Source organism: Chamaea fasciata, unplaced genomic scaffold, assembly GCF_029207755.1.
Source record: "Chamaea fasciata isolate MVZ Bird 193981 ecotype frontalis unplaced genomic scaffold, bChaFas1.0.hap1 SCAF_5, whole genome shotgun sequence".
Lineage (NCBI taxonomy): Eukaryota > Metazoa > Chordata > Aves > Passeriformes > Sylviidae > Chamaea > Chamaea fasciata.
Genome location: NW_027094090.1, coordinates 69,969,057 through 69,995,407, shown reverse-complemented (window position 1 = coordinate 69,995,407; position 26,351 = coordinate 69,969,057). Strand labels below are relative to the sequence as shown.

At 42.0% G+C, this 26,351-nt stretch overlaps 1 protein-coding gene across 1 annotated transcript in view; it reads left to right on the top strand.

The window, feature by feature from the left end:
* Positions 1-26,351, top strand: part of ST8SIA1 (ST8 alpha-N-acetyl-neuraminide alpha-2,8-sialyltransferase 1) — a 110,101-nt gene that overhangs the window by 4,894 nt on the left and 78,856 nt on the right. Inside the window, exon 2 of the mRNA XM_066184360.1 lies at positions 20,351-20,495. Coding sequence (XP_066040457.1) covers positions 20,351-20,495 — 145 coding nt within the window. The remainder of the gene's footprint in view (positions 1-20,350; positions 20,496-26,351) is intronic.

Below are 26,351 nucleotides of genomic sequence, written 5' to 3'. Positions count from 1 at the left end.
AAGCCCTGCCCTGAAATGAATGGATATGCCCACATGTTGAGCCAAATCCAGTTCATTTTTCTGTCCTGAGTAGGTGTTGCCACTGCCCGGCTGTGTTTTCATCAATATTTTACTTGATTTTGTTGTTGTTTCTGTTGTATTTGCTTCATTGGGGGTAAATGGAGTATTTGCCGTTTGTGGTTTCCAGCTGAGATAAGAAGTTGTTTTGGTGAAGAGGTACAGTTTTGAAGAGAGGGTTAAAGGTGAGAGGAAAGAAATGTTCTTATTGCATGTTATTATTTGGAGGCTGTGATGAAGAAAGCAAGCTGTAGAGAGGCTTGGCTCCATATCTTTAAGGTGGATACCTGAATGATGTGAAAACAATGAGAAATACCTATCTGAGTTAGCTCACAATGTCTTTGCAGATGACATCTGTCCTGGCAAGATAGGAATTGATCTAAATTCCCAAGTTCCAGCTCCTGCTCTCCTCCTTCCTTGACCTTAAGTAGCATTTTCTAACAGACTTTGATTTGCAGTCCTGATGGAACAGACCGGTGGGGTCCCTAGTATCTTGCAAAGTGTTGGACTGCTGCTTTCCTTTGGATTTGTACAAACCCCAGTCTGCCAGTGTATAGGCGAAGATGCAGCCAGCTCCCTGAGGCTCTTTTCCTGTCAGCTGGGAGCAGCCAAAGGCCCACAGCCAGGCACTGGGGAGCAGGGGGAGCAGGGACTTTGCTGGAATTTAGGTTACCCAGCTGGGGCCCCGAAAGTCTGGTATGTACATACCCAGACACTGCTGGATGTATGTATTTTCCCATTTATGTTTTCCCTTTCTTTGCTGTTTAATGGATGGAATGGGCACTGAATCATCCATACAATGTAGCAATGAGTGATTTATTCCTCTAGCTGTAATTTTCATCTTCAGAGCAGCCAAGAGTGTTGCTCCCATTTGACATTCAATGACTTATATGAAATTTCCTATTTTTGAGGCTGGTTCCTAGTAAGTAAATGCATGGAAGATTAATTTTCTTTCACCCTTTAGAATTCATCTTTCCCCAGTGTGGATGAACCTCACTGAAATGAGGAAGCTGTTTGGACTGCAGTCTTCTGCTGTTCCAGTTTTCTGAGCACCAAAAACCACTTAAATTTTAAATCCCTGGATATACATTAGTCTTTTTCTGTATGCTGTTCTCAAAATGCGAGGAAATTGCTCCTAATGCTAAATCATTTTAACATAGCTGCATACACTTAAATTCAGACTGAAGCGCATTAATCCAAGCTAAGTAGTGTGTGTAAACCTCGGTGTAGATTCAGGTTTTGTCATGTCACAATTTTTACATACAGAAGACCAGAGATTCTTCTCCCAGGTCTTAGAATTGAACCTGATTAGATAAGCAGCAGATGGGATGGGGACAGGGCACTGATAAGTCCCTTGTCCCTGGCAAAGCGCACTGTAAAGTATTTGCTACAGAAGCTTTGAGCTTCATGAAGAAGCTGTGCCTGTTGTCTTGACCTTAGCAGTATTTGAAATTTTTAACAAGGCGAATTGTATTGTGGAGAACCAAATCCTGGCTTTCACCGGGGTTCTGGAGGTCGCTTTCCCGCTGCTCCATTTGGGATAAAGGTGAAAGTTGTGAAATTAGGTTGTTATACAGTATTTTATGGCTAGAAGAATGGTGTGGGGGTTTTGTTGTTGTTGCATTAAATCAACAGACTTTTATTTTGACTTCCGTTCCATTTGCTGGAAAATGCCCTCCTTAATTTCCTGGTTTAGAGATGCACTTTTCAAATGGAGATGTGGCTACAGGGAGGCTTTTAAAGCTGCTGGGAACAGCTGAATAGAAATGGTTAACATTTTTTTTATGTTGTTCGTGTTTGCTGAGAGCATCCTGAACATTTCCTGAACAACCATCGTGTTTATATTTTTTCTTTCTTTTTTTCCCCTCCACCTCTTCTTCAGCTCAGCCTATTCCCATCCTTAAGCTGCTTGAGGCCTTCCTCAACCTTAAGAGGAGCCCCAGACTATTGGAGTGGCTCCTTTTATAATTGTCCAATGAACATTCACAGCAGTGATACAAAGAACTTGTGTGAAATTATTTATTCCTTTATCTCCTTCCCCATCTGAACCAGTACCCTCCTCCAGAGCCTTGCAACTCCCACTGATGGTCAGGGCATCTGTTGTTTGGCATCCTTGATGTGCCAGTTGTTGGCTATCAGGCTTTCCAGGTAAATTGCAGACTTTGCCTTCATGAATTGGCAAGATGAAGCCTTTACTTAGCAGGTAAGCCTCTGCTCTGAGACACTTGTAAGCTTTTAGCATTAGTCTATTGGCTAAAAAACTTTTAAAAGGCCTTGTAGCAAAGAGAACTTTGGCTTCTGTTGTTATGGCATGAGTTTTACCGTCTTTTATGTCTCCACCTTCACTGAGGCTGATAAGGGAATAAAAAACTCGCGGAACGCCTCTCGCTTGCCCCATCCCGTTATTATTTATGAGATCCAACGAGGAACCACCACCAGCTTAAATTTGAAAGTTGCTATATGGCTGTCCTATATTTTAAGAAGTGCTGGGAAAACGGGTCATCAGCTATTTTCCTTGCTTTCTTGTGGGAAAAACTTGCTCTGCGTATTTCTGGAATGCCCAGGAGTGGCCGTTGCTGTAATAGAGAAATAACGGCTTTGTATTTCCCGTCAGAGATGGAAGACAAACAAACAAAACATTTTTTTCTTTCCCCAGTGAAAAGATTTTAATGTTTTCCTGTGTGGTCCATCTGGCCAAATGTCAGTTCTGGGAATTCTGTTTCATCTGCCTCAGTGTTTGGAGGTTCCCTCGTTCTACTGATGCTGTTGCAGTGTTGGTGGTACCCCTGGGCAGGGTGATGAGGGACCTACTGCTGTAGGCAGAATTCAGAAATGCCAAAAGACTAGAGGAAGCCAGTCCAAAAAGCTGGAAATGTGCAGTGAGCGGGTGATGTTAAACCCAAAGCTCTCTGATTGATTCCTGCCTTTCTTAGTGAGTCAGTAAGGTTTAGGCCTTGTGGACCCGATATTCTCTGAGCCTGAGAATTGCTGAGCTCTTCCCAAGGGAAAATTTCAACAGTTTTCAAAACAACCTAGTGTAAACAATACTCCTTTCCCATAACAACAGGTGTTGTTTGCTCTTTCTGTTACTTGGCCAGTGGGAGAGGTGTCAGTCCTGTGGACCATTAAAGTGCCCTTTTAGCACAACATGTTATAAAAGGGCTGAAAGAATTGTAAACAAAACCTTCTGATTTCTGCTGCCTTCTGCCTGGAGTCGAGCATCTTTATTTCGTGTCCTATTGCGACAGGGCCTAATGGCAGATGGGATGAAGAATATCAGGTTACTCATCTGGGCTTCAGCCCTCCTACTTTTAACTGCCAGGGGACACTGAATTTTAGTTCCCCATGTACTTTCATACGGCAAAGGAAGCAGAGTTATAAAGGGAATTGAGGAAATTATGTACATGATATGGTTATCTCTTGTAACTGAACTTCAGGTCTGAGTCACCACTGGCATCGGTTGGGAATTCTGTGAATAATTATCGCTGCCCAGAAATTATTATTTTTACAGTGCCGTAAGCCTGTCATGCCTTGGGAAGACTGACCTGAAACAGAGACTGGACAGAGCTAGAGAATAAAGTAGATATTTTTTGAAAGGCTTCCAGGTTCCACCTGGGGCAGGACAGGGCCTGGCCAGGGCTACAGCCAAGGTGGACTAAGAATGGTCACAAAATGGCCATTTTTGTAAGATCAGTCATTTTTATAAGTTTTGGTCCATTTGCATATTGGGCTTTAATTGTTCAATTACAGCTTCAGGTCGTGAGATCTCGTCCTTGTTGTTCCTCCCTTCAGTCCCCTGTTGTTTGTGCTTTTGGGCCTGAAAGTTGTCCTTGGTCTTCAGCAGGAAAAGGATTTGGTTTGTCTAAGTTGACACTTAATTTGAGGCTCGGAACTGCACCCCTGGGCAGCACAGAATCTGAAAAACATGAAAGTTAAAACTTAAGGCATCACTTACAGAGAGACGTTCTGTGCTCTGAAGGATTTTCCTTCCAAGAATGTGTAGTGAGATCCCGGCTATGCAGATTGGGAGTTTTGGTTAATGGGGTGGGTTTTCCATCTGTTAGTGCCATTTTTAATGTGAAAGAATACCTGGTCAAGTGATAGGCTGTGGGAATATTCCCTGGAGGAGTGATCCAATACTTGTGCTGAAGGTTTGGTGGGTACTGCCTCTTCCTGCTGCTAGAACCTGGGGTAGAACCAACTTACTACTTGTGAAGTGTGCAATGCATTTGTTTTAGTTTTTTTCTTCTTTCCATGTCTTCCATTGAAGCATTTATCTATTTCAAAGAGAATAGAAGAGCTCTTTATTCCATATGTAGCATTGACTAGGGATATGAATCCCTGTTCCTGGATAGTAACTCGCTGTTACTTACAGTACAAAGAATGACTCGTCAGCTGCTGGTGAAATTCAGATCCTCTGCTCCTGCTCCATCTGTGAGTTCTGTCACTAGACAACAGCAGCGAGTGCTGCAGCAGACATTCCTGATTGGAATGCAGCCTTTAGATTATCCTTGCTCATTGTGGGTGATTTACTGCCATCCACTCAGGCAACGTTACCTTCTTATTTGTCTGAGCCAGGTTCAGACTCTTTGCAGTCTCCTGTGCCAGTTCATAATTAATGGTAATGTGAAAAGCATGAGAATAAATCCATACAGGGTGTGGCGGTAATATGGGATAAAAAGAGATGCAGTATTCACGAGGCAGGGGCAGAGGAATGCTGTTGGATCAGATGAGAATGGGGATGATGAAGTGAACACTCTGTCCACAGTTTGCTTAAAGGTTGATTTGAAAAATATTTTTGAGATAAATACATCCTGTATTTAATTTTTATGATATAATTAAGAAATGGGTTGAGAAACTTCAGTCTGTCTACATAGGTCTGTAAAGCTGATAGCTCACCTGGAAGTTCTCAGAGAATTCATATATCTACCACTATTCCTCAGTTACACGAGGAGGAGTTTAAGATTTATCACTGTGATGATCTTAATTTAGGAGTATGAGGAGGACACCAGGGGATGTCCACGTGCAAAATTTCACCTGGTTTGGTGACGCTTACTCCTCTCTCAGAGCAAAAGCAGGAAAGGCTGGTGAACTATGTATTTTGAGGCCAGGGGCAATTAATACGGCTTGGAGAATGCCCCACAGCTTGTAATAGCTGTGCCAGCTCCTGCAATCAAGTGGATTTGTGACAGTTTTGCTTTCTTGGGGTAGAAATGGAATGTTTCAGTCCTCATAACTACAGGGAAGTGCTTGTAAACGTGAGCGGTGGCTTGGGCCCCAAAAGGCAAGTGAAAATCCAGTGTGGGTTGTTGTAATTCAGATGCCTAATTTCTGAGCTTAATCATCATTTTGGGGGCCTGACTCACAGTTTTTAAGTGCTAGGGATTGCTATAGTGAGAATTACATATCAGCCTATAATTAGACACATTTTTTAATTAGGGAAACTGCAACAGTGAAGGGAATAGGAGGAATAACACCCAATCTGGGCATTCCTTCATAGGTCATATTATTGAACATTTTGTCTTGGCAGCCGGCAAGCATCTAGCAGAAACGCACTTGCTGAGCCTTATGGACAAATGCCGAACAGCTCCAGGTTTATGTATGCCCAGCTGGATGAAGCAGTAAAAATGCACATGAGACATTTAGTTTTTTCTATCCTGGTTAAGCCATTGCCTTCAAGTGTACCCAGAAGGGAATGGCAGAGTGTGCTGTTGGAGCTTTCTGATCCACAAATGCTAACAACAACAAAGAGGTTGATATCAATAGAGAAGCCATGTGTTTTGATAGATCTGTTCAGACAACAGAACAAGTGGAAAACACTTATTTAGTGTAGTTCAGTAAATTGCTGATGGGTCCAGATCTGAGAAAATGTTTATTTTTGCATTGGGTCGTTGATGCGTTCTCTCATTTAAAAAACAAACAAACTCTTTTGTGCTTCGCTTGTCTAACAGACCATTGCTACTGAAAGACTTGCACTCAGAGGGTTGAGTTTGTTGTTTTTTTTCCCCAGTTGTTGTTTTTTAATTTGTGGGAAAATGTGGAGCTGATTTTGCAAATTTAGTAGGAATTCTGTTTTCTCATCTGCTGCAGAACAGCGGATCTGCATCGCAGGGAAAAGCTAAGTTCCCTCTGCTGGGGGAAATGGGCTGCTTGGCTTCCAGTGGAGTGTGGGCTCTCTTCTCTGTGGCATAACCAGGAGAGCATGTGCAGGATGCTGTCACTTGAAATCAGGGCTCAACCTAGATGAATACGAGCTTGCTCAGCACTTTAGAGCTTAATCAGTTCTTTCCCGAAGAATTTTTAGCTTAATCGTTTGGTTTCAGGTGGTGTCTCGTGGACAGGCTGGCTCTGCAGTCTGTCTGGTAAGAATCTTCCTCCTTTCCATTTAAGATCAATAACTTGTTTTGCCTTAGAGAAATTAAAATGAAACCCTGAAGTCCTGAGAAGTAAGTTGCTTCCACTCATGAATTGCTGCCAGTGTACAGGTATTTCTCAAAAAACTGAATAACTGCTAAGAGCAGATTAGCTTTAAACAAGTTTAAGGGAGAAATAGCCAGGCACTGTCATTTCATCATCACTTTTTGGGTCTAAAGTGAATGGGCTGAATGCATTGCAGAGGAGGATCTCCCAAAACACTGGATGAGTGATTGAGCACGTAAACATGATTTTTAAAGTATTTTTAAACCAATTTGCAGGCAGTGTTCCTGTCTTATAATGCCTTGTTGCAGGACTAAGTAGGTTGAATGATTTATTTAGTGAATTTTTACTTTTGTCCTCATACTGAGTAGATACCTTGGATTAATTTCTTGAAGGGTGTTTAGGATTTTTGCTTGCTCTTTTTAGCAGCAGCTTTTAGAAGTTGATATTATAAACGACCACAAACGTTCAGAGAGTTAATTCACAGTGAAAAGCACTCTGGGTTTTCTGGGCTTGTGCTTTCCCTGAGCAAGCTGATACACCTCCTCTGAAAAGAGGAGTGGGGAGGCACCCTTGGGATTTCTTCCCTCCTTTCCCTGGTGCTGCCCTCGCATCCCTCCCTGCCTGGAGGTGGTGGCTGTGCCTGCTGTCCCTTGGGAATTTACAGGTGACACCATAGGCGTGCCAGCTCCAGAATAACTGTGCCCCGGTGTTTTGGAAAAGGATTGCCTTAATGCCTGGGATCATTTCCAGAACTACCTCAGCTGTCACCAGCAGCTCTTCCCACTTCAAGGAGTAAAATGTTCTATAAATAGTGGTGTAAATTAGGCTCTGGTTGTGTCCCAGATCCCTCAACAGTGTCAGGACTGTGGAGTGAGAGGCAGCAAGTGCTGCCCCATTATCCAGCTTGGGCAGGGGACACAGCTCTGCCAGCTTTTAGCCTCGTCCTGGTTGTTGGCTGCTCTCAGGAGCAGGGTGCCTTCCTCCATATATTCTGGTTCTTACTTAAAAGCTGAGTTTTTCCTCTTGGGAAAAGTGTCAGAACCCTCTTGCCGGCCGAAAGGGCGAGGATTGCAGAATGGAGTGCTCTAGAAGGAAAGAAAATGCTCTTGGAGGGCAGGAGGGAAGGTGGTGAAGTGGAGAAGCCTTGGGAGGTGGAAGATTGTTAGGGCTTAACACAATAGAGGCAAGGAGTTTGTAGCAGCAGGGACACTGAATAAGAAACATAAAAAGCAGAGAGAAAAATAAAGAAACATTTATGTGAAGCAGAATAGCAGAGAAAGGCTGCACTTAGGAAATCTGAGAACAAGTATGTGGCTAAATCAGAAAAGCAATCAATTAAGGGCAAAGCATTCAGTGAAGTGGACAATTTAAGGACTGCTCAGTTGGTTAAGCAAGATAACCCAAGCAAGTAACAATCAATTAAAACTGCGTGAGGTAAATTATAATTTCGGTGGAGAAGCTCAGGTATCGGATGGAAGCAGGTCACTTGAGTAAATTGAGGGTCCAGTTTCAGTGGCCAGAGGTATAAGAGAGGCTCCGAAACCATAGTCGGAGAGGGCATTTTCATGCCACAAGACAGGAGAATCATTTTGCTCTAGAGATGTCTGTTGAAGTGGTGAGATTTGGAAGTGGAGTGATGAAATATGTGGAGTACAGCCCACTCACTGCAGCTATCTCTGGTACCTGTCCTACTTAAGAGCTGTGGTAGGGAAAATGTCCATATGGTTAGCAGAAAGACAGGAAAACAACATTTGTTGCTCTGGTTTTTTTTCATTCTCTGATTGCATTTTGCCAACTAGAACAGTCCACAGGCTTGACATCTAGTGAACTTTATGTTTGCTGAGGGTTAGATTGCCCTTTGGGGCAATAAACAGCTCAAGCTGAGGGATGATGGATTACAGCAGGCAAGTCTTTGATCTCTCATATCTCAAACTGGGGTTGGTTACTATAGTTTGGGGGTGAGACTTTAAAACAAAGGCATGCTTTGTTCTGTCTGCATGCCATCCACAGCATTTCTGATGAGATGACTCCTCACTGTATGTTCTAGTAGGATCTTACACACTGTTGGCATTAAATGGATGCATACATAATGTGTATTTAGAAAGAACTCCAACCTTCACTGTTCTGGGGATATTCAGCTACTTCAGAACTCCTTAGCCACACGCACTTGGCCAGTTTTGGTTCCAGGCTTTGGAGCAGCTCTGGCAAGGTGAGGGATTTGTGGAGGTGGATGTGGAACTTCTACACTTCTGGTTGTCAAATGCCAGCATCTTCTCCAGAGTGATCTTGCTGTGCAGGAGGCAGAGCGCAAGGCAGTGAAATTCTGGGTCTTGGGTGTTTCTCAGTCTTCTGCAGCATTTCCATCGTGTAGCTTCTGCCCCAAATATGCCTACTTCCCAGTAGGTTGTAGGAATCCTGCAGGAGATTTGTGAGAGATGTGCAGTATAAATCAACTGACTTTTATTGCAGTGCATAAAACCACAGAAATGTCTTTAGTAGGACTAACTACTACATCAAGTCCTTTTAGTGTAGTTTCCTGTCTCTGTCAAGGCCTGGCACCAAATGCTGCAGAGAAAGTCCTGCAATAAATGTAGTAATAGTATAATCTCCCAAATTAATCAATGTCTCAGGTTCTTAGCATTTTGAGACTTCATTTAGCCTTCACTAACTTAGTTTAACACCTCATTCCAAATTACTGTTGTTACTTACAACAGCCTTTCATGTTCTTGGTGCTTACATAAACAATCCATTCCTTCTTAGCCTTTGTTCTGCTTAATTAAAGAAGTGCAGGTGTTCTTGGAACGGTTAGTTGGTAAATATATTTGTCTTATTCTTAGGTTGCTGCTTTGTTGGGAATGATGAACGTTCACAGGAAAGTTTTACAGCTATCAATGCTTAGCAGAAGGCTTTCTGAATGTGGAACCTGAAAGCAGAACAGAGACAGAAGCGAGTTTTGATACAGGAGAATAAAAGATGTCTAAATTAAGGATTGCTGAGCCAGTTGTTAATGGACAACTAAGAAGGCAAAGGTTAAGTCGAGTTGGAAAGTGGTTTTATGGCTAGAGCAAAGGATATGTTGACCACAAACAAAGAAATTTTTTTAGCAAGCAGAAAGAGGTCTCGAGAAAAGCAAAAAATACTATTGGCAAACAGAAACATGTTTTTACCAAGTAGAAAAAAGGTCTAAGAATTTTCCACTGCAAGAAAACTGAAAAACAACTTTAAACTTAAACCGTAACATAATATGGTAATGATTGTAGTTGCGCTAGGCGAGACGTAAATGTAAAGGTATTGTGTATGATGCTGATTGGTTTTGATGTATTAATATGCTCAGCAAAGAAAACTATGTAATGCATTGTAACCAGAGCTGAAGTGGCTTCAGGCATGCCAAAGCTGTAACTGGCAGCTTTAGGTGTGGCTCAGTCACCCAGGACCCAGGACTGCTGTAACACCTTTGATACAATAAACTGCATTTTGAAGAGCTGCCTGTTGTCCCAACATCCTTCATCAACACATTCTTCTATGCTGCTTAATCGCTTTAAAAAAAAAAAAAAAGTCTCCTCTTTGACTCATACTACCTTTTTGTACTAATTTGCTTTTTTATCTCATTGATTTTTAGATTTTGGTGTTGTACCAGAAAGCAAAATGTCACCATGCTGTTGGAAACCAAACAGCTCATCTTCAACCCTGTAGTAAACAGTTTAATTACTACGGAAACTGAATTATTGCTCTCTGAAATTGTTCAGTTGTTGCTTCTGAACTCATCCTTTTTTTTTGGTAAACAATCCACTGCTTAAGTGTCTTGAAATGAGTAGCATAGACCAGCTGGCCATGATGCTGTAGAGCTCTGTAACTTGTCACATGCATTCTTGAGCTGCAAGGTGAAATTTGAAGATGAATTTGAGACCTGAAAAGGTGGCAGTTGGACTGCCCAGTTGGTGCGATGCTCTCAAATCAGCTGTCTGAGGCTTGGTCAAAGGAAAAGGTATGTTGGGTTAACTTTTGTGTAGTACACATCCTGTAGGTAGGAACGTGGGAAGTCTTCTCATGCAGGTCAAGAGACTGACATTCATTTCCCTGATAGAGCACACCCTTTATTTTTACTCAGTAACAGGAAGGAAAATCACAGATTCAGTCAGTTCATTGTGGGGTAAGTCCAGTGCTGCTCCAAGAAGCTGAGGACAAAGGGGTCAGAAAGGGAGAATGTCCTGGGTGGCCATCTCTTGGGGGATTCTTGTTTCCAACACGTAGTTTCTACAGTGTTCCTAAAGGAATATGAGCTACTTCCAGCCCAAACTGACGAGTTCAAGATCAATCAGTAAATTGGAGAATCTGCCACCTTCCTTCCTCGCTCCCCTCAGGATCCTGAATGCAGTGTTTCATGGGCCAGTGGTTTTATTGATTATGTGTCCCCAGTTAGGGATTTCTTGTTAGTGAATAGTAGATCCAGCTGTAAGCTGTGCCAAAAATTATCCCTGACACACTCCACTAATCTCCCAGGTTGCTTGCATCACTCTGTGTTGCCCCTCCTATGGGTGTCAGGGAGATACAGATACAAATCCCCCAGTGGGCCCAGAGTTTGTGATCCAGGGATTTCCTTGAGTCTTTTAAAGGAGTTTTCTGTTCCCAGCACTCTGCCTCATTCTTCGGGAACTGAGGATGTGGATTCCTGAGTAAAAGTAAACTCAGGTTGGATACACTAGCCTGAGAGACTGCATGGCTGTGAGGTTTATGTCTTGTTTGAAAGAGCTGGTTTATAAATTCCTCCCTCAGATCTTTTCAGAACCTAGCTCAAGTATTTTTAATATTTAGATTTCTTTGGATTATGGGTAGTCTGTGAAAACTGGAGCATGGCAGCTCATTAAGCTAAGGAATTCTACAGTACTTCAACCCAAAATAGTTTCCTGTGATGTGTGTGGCTGTCTATGTCAAACTTCAGGCTTGGCTTTTATTTAGAATTTCGTAGTGTTGCAGTATATATATATAACTCTTGCAGGCATTTCAAGGTGGCATGTTTTGCTTTGCTGTAGTATGTTAGGCAGCTCCCTAAATAGCAGCAAGTCTCCTGTTTACTACCTTTACTCTAATGGATCCTGTAACTGTGTTCTCTCAGAATAAAGAAGCCTACAAGGAATGGGAAAACTCAGTCAGGACGAGGAGGGGAGGGTAAAACTCCAGACTTGATTTCTGCCAGGAACATTTCCTGTAGCAGTTCTGCAGCACTTGGAAGCCCAGGGTTTCCCAGACCCACCCACTCATGCCTGCGCAGGGGGGATGTGATTGCGTAGCTGGGGGCAGGTCTGGCAGATGGCAGAGGCAGGAGAGGTGGATGGAAAAGAAAACACCTTGGCAAGATGGGTGGGAGTCGTAGCATGTAGTAATCTCTGTGTTTGACAGGCTTTTAGGAATTCTGATCTCACAGGGAGTGTTAGCTTGTTAAAGGCCACCAGATTGGGCAGAGGGGGAAGTCGGATAAATTGCGTTTTCTGCCAGGACTTCAGGCCTGTAAGAGCTTAGTACATAAATCATGTTTATCCCTCAGGAAGCTGTTTGATTGCTCTGGGTAATGGGGTTTGTGCACTCCTGTTTTATTCCCAGCAGCACAGAGCGTAGCACAGCAAACTGCTTGGATGAGGATAGACTCAGACATGCTTCCTGTCTCGTGTTCACCTATTCTTTTCCACTGCCAGCTCTTTGTTTTCTACTTCTGCTTCTTCTGTGTCTGTGCAGGAAACTTCCCTGCCCCAGAACCACTAAACTTTGTGATGTGCTGTGAAACTCCCCGTTTGTTGTGAGTGCTGCCAGATATCATTTGCTAAATGATGATGGCGAAACAGCGTGCAGCAGGTGGAAAGTTGTAAATATGTGATGACCTTGATGGCTGGAGCTGTTTGCATTATATAATATGTAATGTATAATGTGTAAGGACTGTTTCAGAGCCCTGACCAGCTGTAGTGGCGCTGCCTTTGAACTTCTGGGAGCTTTGGAAGTGTGAGTTCTGGAAACTGCTTGCAGCGCCACGTGAATATTTGTAGTGAAAGCCAGGTTTATGTTCCTTGGAAAATTCTTTCTTGGGGGTTGGGGGGAGTTCTGCCAGCTCATTTTAGGGTCTGGAATAGCTCAGATGATAAGCCTCCACTTGTCCTTTGGAAGCAGCTGTTAAGTAACAGAAATGTGGATTACATGTTTAGATGAAACAAGGAGTGCTTGGATCCCCACTGCTTGGGTCTGACCCAGGGAATTCCCAGTGTTTCATACAGCCTGGAATCCGGGTGGACGTTGGTGGTGAGCAGTGGGTTCTGTCCAGAGGGACTTGGCTCGGGTTGGGTTGCGAGTGGAGTGGAGTGACTCAGAAATGAGATGATGCCGGAGGAAACTCAGAAAACATCTCCTGGACTCTTCCCCACCTCCTGTTAGAGACTCCTGAGGTTTCTTTGCCACAGTAGGCATTGGACGGAGAGGAGGTTTGAGAATGCTTTAAGTAATCGCAAGAGGCATTTTACAGAGGGTTGTTAGTAAGCTGGCAGCACTGTTGAGACCAAATAGGAAAAGATTACTTCTGCATCAGCATTTTGTCCTCTCTAATGTGGTGCTAGCGGGAGTCGAGCAGTGTTTGTTACTGAGAGACATTCAGAAAGAAAAATAAAATCACTTTCCTGAGTGCAAAATGGAGCTTTGACCATCTCAAATCAATTAATACAACACACAGCTGTCACTCAGCCACTGGGAATTGAAGCAGGAGAGTAGCCAAAAGCAATCCTGTGATCCAGCAAGTCTGTGAAGAGGCAAAAGAATTCAACTATGATGGAGTTCAATGTGAGTGCAAGATGCCTACCATTTAACTTTTTTTTCTCTGGCTTCACCAAAAGAGACTTAACAAGCCTTGGAATTGGAGTTTCTAATAAAAAGAGGTTCCAATCTGGAAATGTCTTTATTTTAATCTGCTTAGTGCCTTTAGCGAAGTGTTTGCATCAACAGTGCTGATTTTATAGCACCTAACACCAGGGCAAGGTTTAAAACACATTAGCATAATCTCAAAACTGAAGCTTTCACCTGCGAACAAAGGAATTGACAGTTCAAGGTGTGTTTCAGATAAATGGCTCTGTACTAATCTGTGATAATTTTACCCTTCTTGTTTATCTGTTAGAAGCCATCTGTCAGCACGCAGGAGGACCATTGAACTCAGCTCAGAAATGTCTCTGGATCCTCAGCCAGCCGATGGGCAGCTGTTTACAGAAATGATGGTGGTGGTTGCAGCAGCTAGGGCTGTAAGTGAAGTCCAGTGTCAGTACTTGGTGATGCATTAAATCCTGGCTTTCACCCAAAAATCAGACTATTACAGTTTAACTGGTGGATAGTTCTGGGTGTGCAGAAGCAACAAAGAGCGCGCTGTTTTGTCAGCGTCCATTTCAAGGAAGCTAAAGCAAGGCATCATTATTTGGCATTTGTGGATTTTTTTCCCCTTTTCAGTCAGTAGAAGATGTGATGTAACTGGGATCTCAAATCATAATCCACTCACTTTAAGAAGTTTCTCTCACTGGCAGATTTCATCCAAATTAAACAGAATAATAGAAGGCTTAAGGGTATTGAGTTCCTACCAGTTTAATGAAAAACTGGATAAAAGGGAGAAGTCAAGCCCAAGGTTTCCTATTTTGTTTGGCCAGTCAGCTCATCCTGCTGGCTGGTTGGCATCAGATGGATGCTTCCCAAGCAGGCAAAACTCATTCCGCTTCCTAAACAATTGATAGTTGTGAGAGGTAGAAAAAAGTTTCTGAGAAACGAGAGGAGCAAGTTTCTCTTCAAGACTGGGCTTCCTTCAGTCTATTCCTTCAGATTTATTCATCCATCTTTGATGGGTTAAAACTTTTCTCCAGATGTGAACCTTCATATGCCTTTGAAAATATATTGGTTTTTCATGTCTTTTCCTGTGATGCTTTTGCATATTCTTGTCTCTGTCACATGTATAGGCGGTGGCTGCCAGGTCACCTACTTTTTTTGCTTCAAAAACCGCATGGAGTGACAAATGCAAGAATGTTCCTTTCCTCTTCATTTCTGTTGTCTCGGCTTTTAGGAAGTCTGTGTAATGAAGGGATTTTATTTTTCTTTCTATCTAATTCTCCTTCCATCTAGGGGCATGACTGAATTGATCAAATTAGTGAAAAACACTCTATGGACTTTTTTGGATTGGAGCATAGGGGCACTTTTGCAGGGAGCATTACTTACAGGGCTTTTATCTGGGTTGCGGAAGCAGGTGGAGAAGTCACTGTGGTGTGATAATTGACTGCTTAGATGCAGGTGGGGGACCTATCAACACTAAAGATAGTGCAAGCTCAAATGTAAGATTAGAGCTGCTCAGTTAATTTTTAGTGAATCTCCTTCTCCTGAAAGAAAACAGCCACCCAGTGCCCCTGTTGAGGCCATATATTTCTCTGTGCTTGTGGTGGAACACAGCAAGCAGCAATTTCATTTGAAGGAAGGAAGGAAGTGGTGAGAACAACTAATTTTTCCCTCCTGCAGCAGCGCCTCATGTAGTGTAACTTCGTGCCTCAGCTCATGGTTCTGCTGTTTTGCAGGACAGCTGTTCATTAATTTCACCTCGTATCTGTGAAAACGGCTCTACTCCTGCCAGGTTTATAAGATTTAAAAAAAAACCAAAACAAAATAGGGATACCACATGTAGCAATTAATCTCATCCCCTGCCCCTTCGCCTCTGAATTCTCTGTGACAAAATCACCTGTCAGTGCAGCTGTTCCAGTTCTTTTTTCTGACACTGTGAGGGATGTGTGAGCAGAGATGAAAAAACCATCAGATGGGGCTGCTGGCAAACAGGATCCTTCCATGGGATGCTGTAGACAAGCAGAACAGCTGCAGTCCCTTTCTCACAGCTCACCTCTGCTGCAGACGCCTCCACTGACTTCCTAGGATCTGAAGCAGCAGGCCTGGCTTCATAGATTGGAATAAAGCTGTCAAATGTACGCGTGTTTATCTAAGGCAGCCATTCCTTTGTGGCCATTAGAGGGGGAGGTAGGTGTTTAATTTGAGATGAAGCCCACCCTAAAAGGTGTGGTCTCTGTGAGGAAGGTTTGGAGCGACCTCAATTTGCATTTCAAATGCTGTAAATGAGATGAACCCTGTGTCTCCTCTGACACAGTCGTATTTAGGGGCTGGTGGTGGTGGCATTAGGAAAGCAAAGGTGCCGTGCTGCTGGATGTCAGCGTTATGGGAGGTTTCTGTCTGCCACCCAGAAACCATCATTTGGCCTTGTCCTGCTCAGGTTCCTCACTTCTCCAGGGAATGTGGCTGCTCATTCAGCTCCCAGGTGAGATGTCAGGTCACTGCTGCTGTCTCTCCTGGATGTGGCTGGGAACAGTACAGACAGCTCAGAGACATCCTGCATTCCAGCAGATTTTACTGCATGAATAATTTGGGTATCTTTGCTATTGCTAGTCACAATTTGTGGTGGTTTCCTTATAATAGGGCTCTTTTATACATCTGATATGAGAGTCTTAGAAAAACTTCCTCTGACCAAGTCCTAAAATTCATACTCTGTAATTCATACCTTATAATTTATATTTCAAAGCTTGCAAGCAGGCTTTGTGCATAGGAATTTGAGACAAGTTTGCACGAATCAAAATGTGTTTCACTATAAGGAAGTGAACGATTCTGTGTTGCAGTAGGTTTTCAGATCAAAGCTGCTCCATATTTAAGTAAAAGAACTGGCAGGAGGGAGGATAAACTAAAGGCTTGTCAGGTCATCTGGTAGACTTTATTCACTCAGTTACAGAATCATAAAATGGCCTGGGTTGGAACAAACCTTAGAGATCATCTCATTCTACTCCCCTGCCCTGGGCAGGGACACCTTCCACTATTCCAGGATGCTCCCAGCCCCATCCAACCTGGCCTTGGACACTCCCAGGGATGGGGCAGCCACAGCTTCTCTGGGCACCCTGTGCAAGGGCCTCCCCACCCTCACAGGGAAGAATTTCTTCCTAATATCTAATCTAAACCTGTCAGTTTGAATCCATTCCCCCTTGTCTTGTCACTCCAGGTCATTTGATACAGTCTTTCTTCATTATTCCTGTAGACACTCTTCAGGCACCAGAAGGGCCACCATGAGGTCACCCCAAAGCCTTCTCTCCTCCAGGCTGAAAAATCCCAGTTCTCTCAGCTTTATATCCTGGTTTCTTCTAGTTCACAAATACTGTTCAATCAGAAAGGTAGTCCCTGGCAAGTTTTGGCCTCAGCTGTATTTCTCCAGTCTAAATGTGCCTAAATGTGCAATCAAAATCAAATCCCCCATTTTCTATGACGTTTTGAATGTGTCTGGAAGGAAAACATATCACTTGTATGTTAAAAAAAAAACCAAACCCAAATCCAGAGTTAAAATCAGTCAGAGATTAGGATGAGGTGCTGCAATGACTGACAGCTCATATTTTACCTTCTAGAAGGCAGCAGGGTTTGCTTGTTCAAGGCCAAGGCAGCAAGGATAGGGTAACCATATCATCCCACAGGATAAAGAAAAAAATAGTTTTATATTTCTTTTGCAGTCTGAGAAACAGAACTGTGAACTCTACTGCGTGGGTGGCACCAGATCGGTGATTTTAAAGTAGGTAATGAAAACCCAAATATTCTCTGGTAAATCAAAGTAGGTAGTGGAAAATTATATTCTTGGGTTAAATAAAATACTTTGTTTCCCTTTTGGGCACCTCAAGGCTGGAAAAAAAAATTCTGAAAAGATACTGGTGATGCAGAAAAGGTGCAAGTTCTTGATTTCATAGCTTCCTCCCCAGCTATTAATTTGGTAATTTGTAGCAAATCATCATTTATTAAACCTAGAGTTTAATTTCTTACTTTAAAAAGTCACAGCAGCTCTGTTGCTAAGCTGATGAAGATAGTTTTCATGAACTGTCCTTATTCTGTGGTCTCTGCAATGCAACCTCTTTCCTTTCATGCAGGTTGCAGTGCCAGGCATGATTTACTGTCTGCAACCTTTTTATTGTCCTGATAAGTCTCCCCTCGTGAGGAAGCTGGGGAAATATTACAGGAACCGTGTGAAGTCCAGACACCAGAAATTGCTGCAGGTGGCACTGAAATAGGCTGAACGTGAAACAATATAATAAAAAATAAGGAAAATGCTCATGACTTCAGTCTTTGTAGAATTCTTACCATATTGCAGAGACCTTGACTGTGGGGAGTAAATCAGATTATCTCTGTTCTGCTCTGTGCTGCCCACTCTTTTCATATTTCTTTTTCATTGCATTCAGACCCATTCTTCAAGCTTAGGTAACTGGGTGTTTCCAGAAGTGGACCTATGCCCAGCAATGTATTCTTGATTTAGATGTTGTCTTTGGCAAAGGTCTTAATTTTAGCTAGAGCCTCAACTATGACTGCTGTCCCCAAAACCCAGTTTGGTGTGCTTTTGTGGCTATGAAGAGGATGTGCACTGGCCATTCTCATGTTCTGCTGGTACTTGTCCGGGTGATCTTTTTTAGGAGGGAGGTTTTAAGATTATACTCCCGAACAGTTGTGCTGAGGACAATTTTCAGTTTAATCTTGAGTGGGGTGGTGTGCCTGGGGTAGTAAAGTGCTTTAAACACCGTGAAAACCTCAAAGTCTCAGTGAATTCTTCAAGCTAATCCCCAGCTACAGGTATTAGATTGAGCTTTCTAGGAAAAGAGAATTTTAGGAAAATGTGTGTGACCAAACCCCAGTGATGTTTTTGCAGAATATTCAGAAAGCCAAATGCCAGCTGCAGCTCCAAGCTCACCAACTATAGCAGAATCAGTGATTTTGCTGTTACTGAACGGCTTTGTGGAATTCTGCAAGGCCATAAAATCCCCAGACTGCCAGCTTGGAGCAAAAAATGGCCACAACTAGAGCCATTACGTGGTGTTTGAGAGGGTTCTCTTACAGCTGCAGACACTGGCTGCTGCTTGCTCTGGGAGATGGGATATGAGCCTAAATTTTTGGTCTGTTCTTGGATGGCATGGGATGCGTGAGTAATGAGAGGTCAGTTTGTCCCTGTAGTTGGGGGGGGGTGGGGTAGCTACCCTAGAAATAATATTTCCAGGCTTTATTTAGAGGGAAATACTTAGGGGTGGATCTTGAAAAGGAGAGAATAGCCCCAGGAATTGTGGAAAGAGTAAAAAGATTTGTTCATAGCAAGAAATTCAGGAAACTCCAACCTTTTTGGCTCATCAGAGGGTAAGTTGAAATTTCAGCAGCCTCCTCTAAGGATCTCTTGAAAGATGGAGGAAAAATAATTTAAAAATTAGCCAAAACCTGAAGTTACAAAAAATCAGACCCTGATCAGGGTTACTAAAGACAATATATTATTAAGCAGTGGTTTTGGTTTCTCTCCTGCCATCAAAACTTCTTGCAAAAACATGGGGGTGTGTTATTCTTATGGAAACACTGCACCAAAGACATGATGAGGGGAGTTTCAGGATTAGTTTTTGAGACTGTTTGTGGTGGTCAAGCCAAATGTGTTTCAGAGCCACTACTGACATAAATCCCTGAAGTATTTCCAGTAGGAGATGCACATGCTGAGATATAGGTGTGGATTTCATTGAGGACTCCACAAGACATCAGCAAGAGGATGATGTGAATGAAGCTTTTGCTTGATGGTTATAGATAAAGCCATTGGTGTTCTTGGAATGGGAATCACTTGTTGCTGGGAACTTACTGTTACTTCAGTTGAAGTGTGTCTGAAACATAATACACATTTGCAGAGAATTCTGGACTTATGGCAAAATCAATTTTTTGATAGGGAAAAATAATGTGTTTTTTCAAACACCAATTTTTTAGAGATGAAAAGTAGCAGTAAAACTTTGAAAAACGCTAAAACCTAAATTTCTGTGAATAGCTTTATGGTTTGGAATAAAATCTCCTCTCTTGCAGAGGAGAACAGCTATATCACGCATTTTAGTAGTCACTAATAACTGATGTTTTTCTGCTTCTGTGCAGCCACTGGAAATGGTTCCAGTCTCTTTAGGATTACCTTTCAAATGTATGAGGAATGTATATGATGACATAACATTACACTGTAATGGTGGAATTCTGCAATGTGTGTTTTACGTCCCTTTGTGAGTGTCACCCTTCCCAGTGCCATCTTTGGAAAGATGGGATATTCTGGACTTTTAGAGCTTTTCATCATTTTGTATCTTAAGGTGTGAATTGCTGTGGCACAGAATTTTCAGGATAACCTTCAACCACCTCACCAGCTCTCCGATTTCGACTCAGGCTGAGCAGTATTTTTGGGAAGTGGAGGAGTAAGAGGATATGGAGTTTCAGCAGGGACACTAACAAGTATAAACACTCTCTCTATATATATCCATCATACTGGGATGGCTCGAGCTGGCCTTCAGTTAGGAAGCAGGCTCTAATACTGCTGGGAATTTAGCGCAAGGACATCCAGTAACTGAAGAGAGGGGCCAACATTTCCATACGTAAGAATGGAACTGTGGGGTTTTAGGAGGCCTGCTCTTCATAAATAACTGAATTTGCTGCTGAATATTTTTGTACCTTGGATCAAATTTTCAAAGGAGCTTTTTCTGTGTGTGTTGGAGACCAGTTTTTTTGCCCATTAACAGGGGCTGCATAGGACAGAGTCTTTTTCCTGAATCTTGCCTTTGTTTCTGGGTGAGTCTGAATGAAAATTTAGATTTTTTTTTTCTGTCTATTTCTAAGATTTTCTGAAATAAAAGCAGGTTTTCTGGCTCTTCTGTAAGTAAAAAAAGAAGAGTCCCATGGTTCGTCTTCTGACTGGGAAAGTGTTGCTTTGGAGCAAGAACAGGGATGTGAGGGGTGATGATTAACAAAGATGTGACAAGGCTCCAATTAATACAGCTTACTCTTTTGTTCCCTTCTCTAGGAAGCTGCTGGAAGAATGCTGTGACCCTGGGCAGCTCTTTGCTATGACAAAGATGAATTCCCCCATGGGAAAGAACCTCTGGTTTGACGGGGAATTTTTATATTCTGTCACAATTGACAATGCAACTTACTCTCTCTTCCCACAGGTTAGTAACCGTGTTTTATTTTAATTTTAAGTATTAAAATACTAAATGGTAACACGATGCAAATGAGGATAAATAGGCTGAAGGGTCATCAAGAAATTGTATCTTCATTTCTCAATACCAAACAGCATCTGCTTTTTTACTTCCACATTCTGAGCATTTTGGTTGTATGAATGTTGGTGCTTCCCCCGGCCGCTTTTTGGGATGTACACAAGGGATGAAATTGGGTCACCCGCCTTGATTTTTAAGATGTTTAGTTCTAGCTGTTTTAAGAGGGTGATTTCTGCATTTCAGTCGGGGATTGCAGTCACTGCGAGCCCCATCCCTCACCTACGACTCCTTCAGTTCAGATCTGTGTGGCCAGGATGGGACGGTGCTTTGTGTGAAGGTGTCCCAAAGTTACTTCCAGGATAATGAAGTTCATTGATGGCAAACAACATAGGCCCACTGAGAGAAGCCAGCAGCTTGACTTCGTTGATTCTTGATGTGTTTTTGAATGTTGGAAGTGGTTGGTTGGTAATGTCCGTCAAAGGTGCTTTGGGTTAAGTGCAGGGGTTTTGAGGCTGGCAATTTGCAATACTGATCTAGGGTGCTTCTTGTATTTTTAATTAATTTTAATTTATATTAATTTTTAATTAATATCAGAGCTGATACTAAATAGGGAGTTTGTTACACTGAATTTTGTGTGTCGAGCACAAATATTTTATGTGGCTGCACACTTAAAACTGAACTTCTGGCTTTATTAATTGATTTACTTGCCACTTTAATCTGTCAAATTCAAGATACAGGGATTTATTCAGCCTCCCAGTGTCGAGTCATTCACGCAGGGCTTCTCATTTGTTGCCGCTTCAGTTAAATGTGTACCAGAGTTCTTACTTGTTAACTTCATCCTGCAAATAAAACATCCAAGGAATTGTAGGTGTGAGTTTTTGATGGGTTTTTTTTTGGGGTTTTTTAGTTCAGAGTTTCACATCATAAAGTCACCCTAGGACCATGTGTTATTCCTATGCATTTTGCCCAGAGGAATTTTGTAGGCCTTTATCAGGCAAAATCCTGGTAGGTTTAAAAGCTAAGGAGGATTTATTTGCAATAATTTTTTAATTTTTCCAATGCATTTTTCTACTTCTCTCTTTGTTTCAAGAGAAGTACTTGCCTGAATTTCACGGGCTCCTGCTTTGAAGAATGGTGACTATTATTAGTTTGCTCGCAAGCAATTTTCCTGAAGATGAATATTCCTTTCAGAAGTATCCAGAAGCTTAAAACAACTCACAAAATACTCTGAAATGCCTTGGGGATGTGACAGGAATGTAAGGGCCACAGCAATGTTGGTATAATCAAAAAAATATTTCCTCTGGAATAAACAAAATTGGCTCCATCCACATTTCTGGGCTCGAGCAATTTGGTGATTGCAGAAGATTTCTCAGTCCTAAACCAGTGACTAACTTATAGGATAATGTAACCCAAAAGTGAATAGGGAACTTGCTACATTTCATGTTATACAAAAAAAATAAATATGTCCAAAATTAGCATGTAAAATGTCACTTTTTTCTGAATGTGAGCAATACAAAATAGAATAGTTTTTCTTCTGAGCAGTCTGAAGAGGAAATTCTTACAGCTGGGTCAACGCTTTCTGTCAGGCTGCTTTTCCACTGAAAATGCTATGTCATGAAAATATAAATTTAGTATCAGTTCATTATTTTTTCAATATTTCTTTGAAGTGAAAAGGTTAGAAGGTTTTGGTGGTGTTATGACATTTCATTTTAACATTTTTTTTGGAATGTAATACTTCAGCTGTTGGGGTTTCTTTTTATCAGCTCCGTTGCGGCCTCTTTTTTCCTCAGACTTTGTGTGATTATATTGCTCCTTTTATTTTTTCAAGTTTTTGACCCACCAAGGGAGAGATTTTCAAAAGAGTAAAAAGCTTTTATGTGGAAATAAAAGTGCTCCATTTCAGTTTATGAGGACAAAATTTGATGTTGCAGGGTTTTGTATGAACCAGTAATTCCTGATGCTGGAAGAAGATCCTCTTGGGCTATCCCTCTGTGTCATTTTACCCCTTTATTTTGAGAATTAAAATTTCTGGAGGGAGAAAGGAGGTCTTGCACTGACTGCACCACCTGTCCCCTCCTGCAGAGAAACTGGTCAATACTCAGCAGTCAGGAGAAGCCAGGCTGGCCACCGAAGGTCTTGGTAACTTGTAAATGTCTCTTGTCACCACTGTGGACTGTTGGAACCCCGGGCACTGAGAATTTCAGACTTTCTGTGCTGACAGGCACTGACCCCCAAGAAAACACTGCATTTGACCCGAGGCCTTGGAGAAGGCTTCCAAAATTGAATGACAGCACTGGGGTTGTGGGTGTGCAGTTTGAATAGAAGCGTGTAATATCACATGGTGGAAAACTTAGAGTTTAAGGTTTTAGGATGTAGTGATATATATATATATAAAGCAAGATGGAGGTTTTAGGGCAGAGGCTGAGTTGTTCTTTTTCACCTTCTTCTCCATGGGTTTGGGTGATATTTTGTAATTGTATAGAAAAGTCCACATTGCAGGCCACGGGTGATCAGTTAGTGAGTTAAAAGTAAAAAATAATTTAGGTGCCATGTCTTAACTGGACAGTTTATCCTTAAAAGGCCTTGTAGAGAGAGAGATGGGCCTCCATTTTTAGTTTGTTAGCTAGAAGTGCTGTAGAACTCACGGCTTGTGAGACTGTAATAAAGATAGGAATTGATAAACATCTGAGTCCAAACAAGAAACACATCTCGTGCGTTTAATCCCGACCCTGGCAAAAAGAAGGTAAAACACATCAGTGGACCTTTATTCAACAGGACACAGAAGTGTGTGTTGGTGAGTGTCCAGCACTGCTGTCCCTGGGGGGACAGAGGCACACACTCCCCGGAGTCTGGAAGTTCAGCCATGACTCTGGTCCTGCCCTGAGGCACGACGGGAGAGAGGACCAGCATTTCCCGCCCCTGGAATGGGAGAAACCAGGCTTCCAGATATTCCTGCAGGTATTTTTAGCTGCTCTGAGTAAGCAGGATGTAACCACATGAGTAGCTGGGATGTAACTCAAAACCATGTGAGACAAACGTGAACTAACACTCTGGAGTTAGAGAATGCGTCAAGCCCCAGTTTCAAATGGTTTTTTAAAATAATTTTTTCACTCTTGGCTGTCTTTTTCCTCCTCATAGTTTCAAAAACAAATTTCAGAGTATCTTTAGCGTTAGAGAGGAAAATCCTCTCACCCCAGGAGTTAGTTTTTTGTGCAAATATCAGATTTTTGGTGCTTGTTGGGAAAAGCCTATAGCAAGGAAGAACTGAGGGATATTTCTGAGGTCACCTTTCTCCATCCCTCAAGAGGGTAAAAAACCCAGTTAAATCTAATTTAAGTTTTCACTCTCCCATGTATTGTTTTGGAGGGTAGAGGAGTGAATACAGTTCAAAAGACATTTCAAATGTTAAACAACTTTTTAATCTAGCAAAATTAAACTGTTAACTGAAAAAAATTTCTGGTTTCCCTGTATTTCACTTGAAGCCATTAGGCACTTTTGGTACCAGTAAATTATTTTAAATGACTAAAATATTATTCCTCAGCTGCTCAAATCCCTTGTAAAGTTTCACTTGCAGAAGCTGTCAGCTACAAGAGTGGCTACTTGCACTGAGCTTCTCATGAATAGTCATCACAAATGGTGTTGGAGAAATCCAAAGGAAATAACTGCCAGCCACAAAAAAACAACAAACTAAAAAAACCAAAACAAACAAAAAAAAACAAACAAAAAGGGAAATGTGGCATCTGTTTCTGGCTACTCTGTGATCAGGAGAAAGTTGATACATTCCAAATCACACATATAATATAAATATTTGTTTAAAGTTTAAATTCCCTCCGTTACTTTACAGGCAGAGAAAAAGTTGCTCTAGTTGTAAATGTAAAATGGAGACATCCTCTGACATTTTCTGGATTTTCTGAATGGTGTATTGAGTAACAGTGTATTATTTGATGTCTGTGCTGTGTGATTTGTGCTTTTCATTCAGGGTACCTCTTAAATTTTGGGAGCTTATTTGGTTTTTCTTGGTTGCTCACAACATCTTTGATTTAGCCAGAGGTTTTGTGTCATCCTGCTGGTGCTGTTTCAAAGCAAATTCCCTGCTCTTACAGTTATAGCCTGCAGCAAGTAGAATAATTTGTAATTATTTCAGGGGAAAAAAAAAATCAGGTTGGGAAAGGGAGTTTGGTGTAGAGCCTGCAGGCTTTTTCCCTCATTGCATGCTGAGGATAACAGGAAAAACAGCCCAAGGAAGGAAGTGGCGCTTTGGTTCCAGCAAAAGGTGAGGTGTAGGAGCAGCAGGTTCTGGGAAAAGTTGGATGGGATCCAGCTGCTGTGCAGACCCAGGGTGGAATGCAAAGCCAGAGCTGTGCAAAGAAAGTCAACCCCTTTAAGAGGACAATGTTTCCTTCCTTAGGGCAGATGCTCTGTTTTGTTGGACTGGTTTTAGACCCAGGTGATCCAAAAATTGTGTGAAGAACGTGGAAATGTCTGAAGTAGTGTGGGCTAGGAGCTGATGGACAGGCTGCAGTCTTGCCAGGAGGCAGGAATTACTGCCCTTGCTGTTGGTTTTGGATGTGCTCTGTTAATTTTTTGCTAGCAGTGTACTCTGTTCTAAGTAATGCTCTGTAATCAATAACTGCTTGGAGAAATACAGTGAAATATTGGCTGTCATTTGTGATATTTCTTCTTGATAGCTTGGATATGGACGTAAATTTTAGGTCTGCAGACGTTCCATTAAGCAGCTTTTATTTCTGTTTCCACTAATTCTGCTCTCTAAATAGTATCTCCTCATCTCCTTGGAGTTGTATTTAGTTAGGATTTGGGTAAATTTCTTGGTGCTTTCCCTTTTGGTCCTTTTTTTTCTTAATTTTTTTTTTTTCCTGCTCCCTGTGCCTACTTTAATATGCAAACCCTGTTCTTGATTGGGGCTACATGTATTGACTCAGAATGAAAATGTGATAAACGTTAGTTATTGGCAATGTGGAAAACATTGTATACTGAAAGGTGAAGAGGTATTTAAATATTGTGAAATGAAAGTTGTGTTTTGGGAAAGCAACTAATATATTTTTATTATATATTAAGCAATTGTATTATACAGTGCTTTTCATAAACTGGGAGATGAAATACAGACTGAAAGTCTGTAGAGACCTGCCCCTCTTTTGGGGCATGAGTCTTCCCTTTGATGCCCTGAGTGGCTACCTAGAACAGAGGCTGGACAGAGTTAAAGGAATAAAGTAGATATTTATTAAAAGGTCTTCAAAGGATACACCTTGGGCAGGACAAGAACCCAGTCAAGGCTGCACCCAAAATGGACAGCCCATGAGTTTTCCCACTTTTACAAGTTTTGGTCCAGTTAACATGTAAATTGTCCAATTACACCTTCAGGTTATGAAGTCCCATCCTCTCAGTTTGCTCCGCTCAATTTGCTGTTGCTTAAACTTTTTGGGCCTGAAGCTGCAACGGTGTCCTTGGTTGTGGGGCTGGAAAAGGATTGTTTTGTCTCACTAAACTGTGAACAGAACTTGCTAACATTTTCTCTGAAGTTCAGAGTTACATACGAATGCAGAACAGAATCTGGATAATATGAAAGCTGAAACTTAAGGCATCACCTTGAGTCTTGGATTCTCTGTAGCCATTGGCATCAGGGTGATCAAAACAGAAACGTGGCTTAATACTTAGTTAAGAGAAACCCCTACCTTCACTATGATTCCATCTTGACTAATTAAGAGCTGTCTAATTGGACCAGTTTGTGTGGCATGTTAGGAAAGCTATAAAAGAGCATCCTCTACTCTGGCTGGTCAGCTGAGCAAGAGC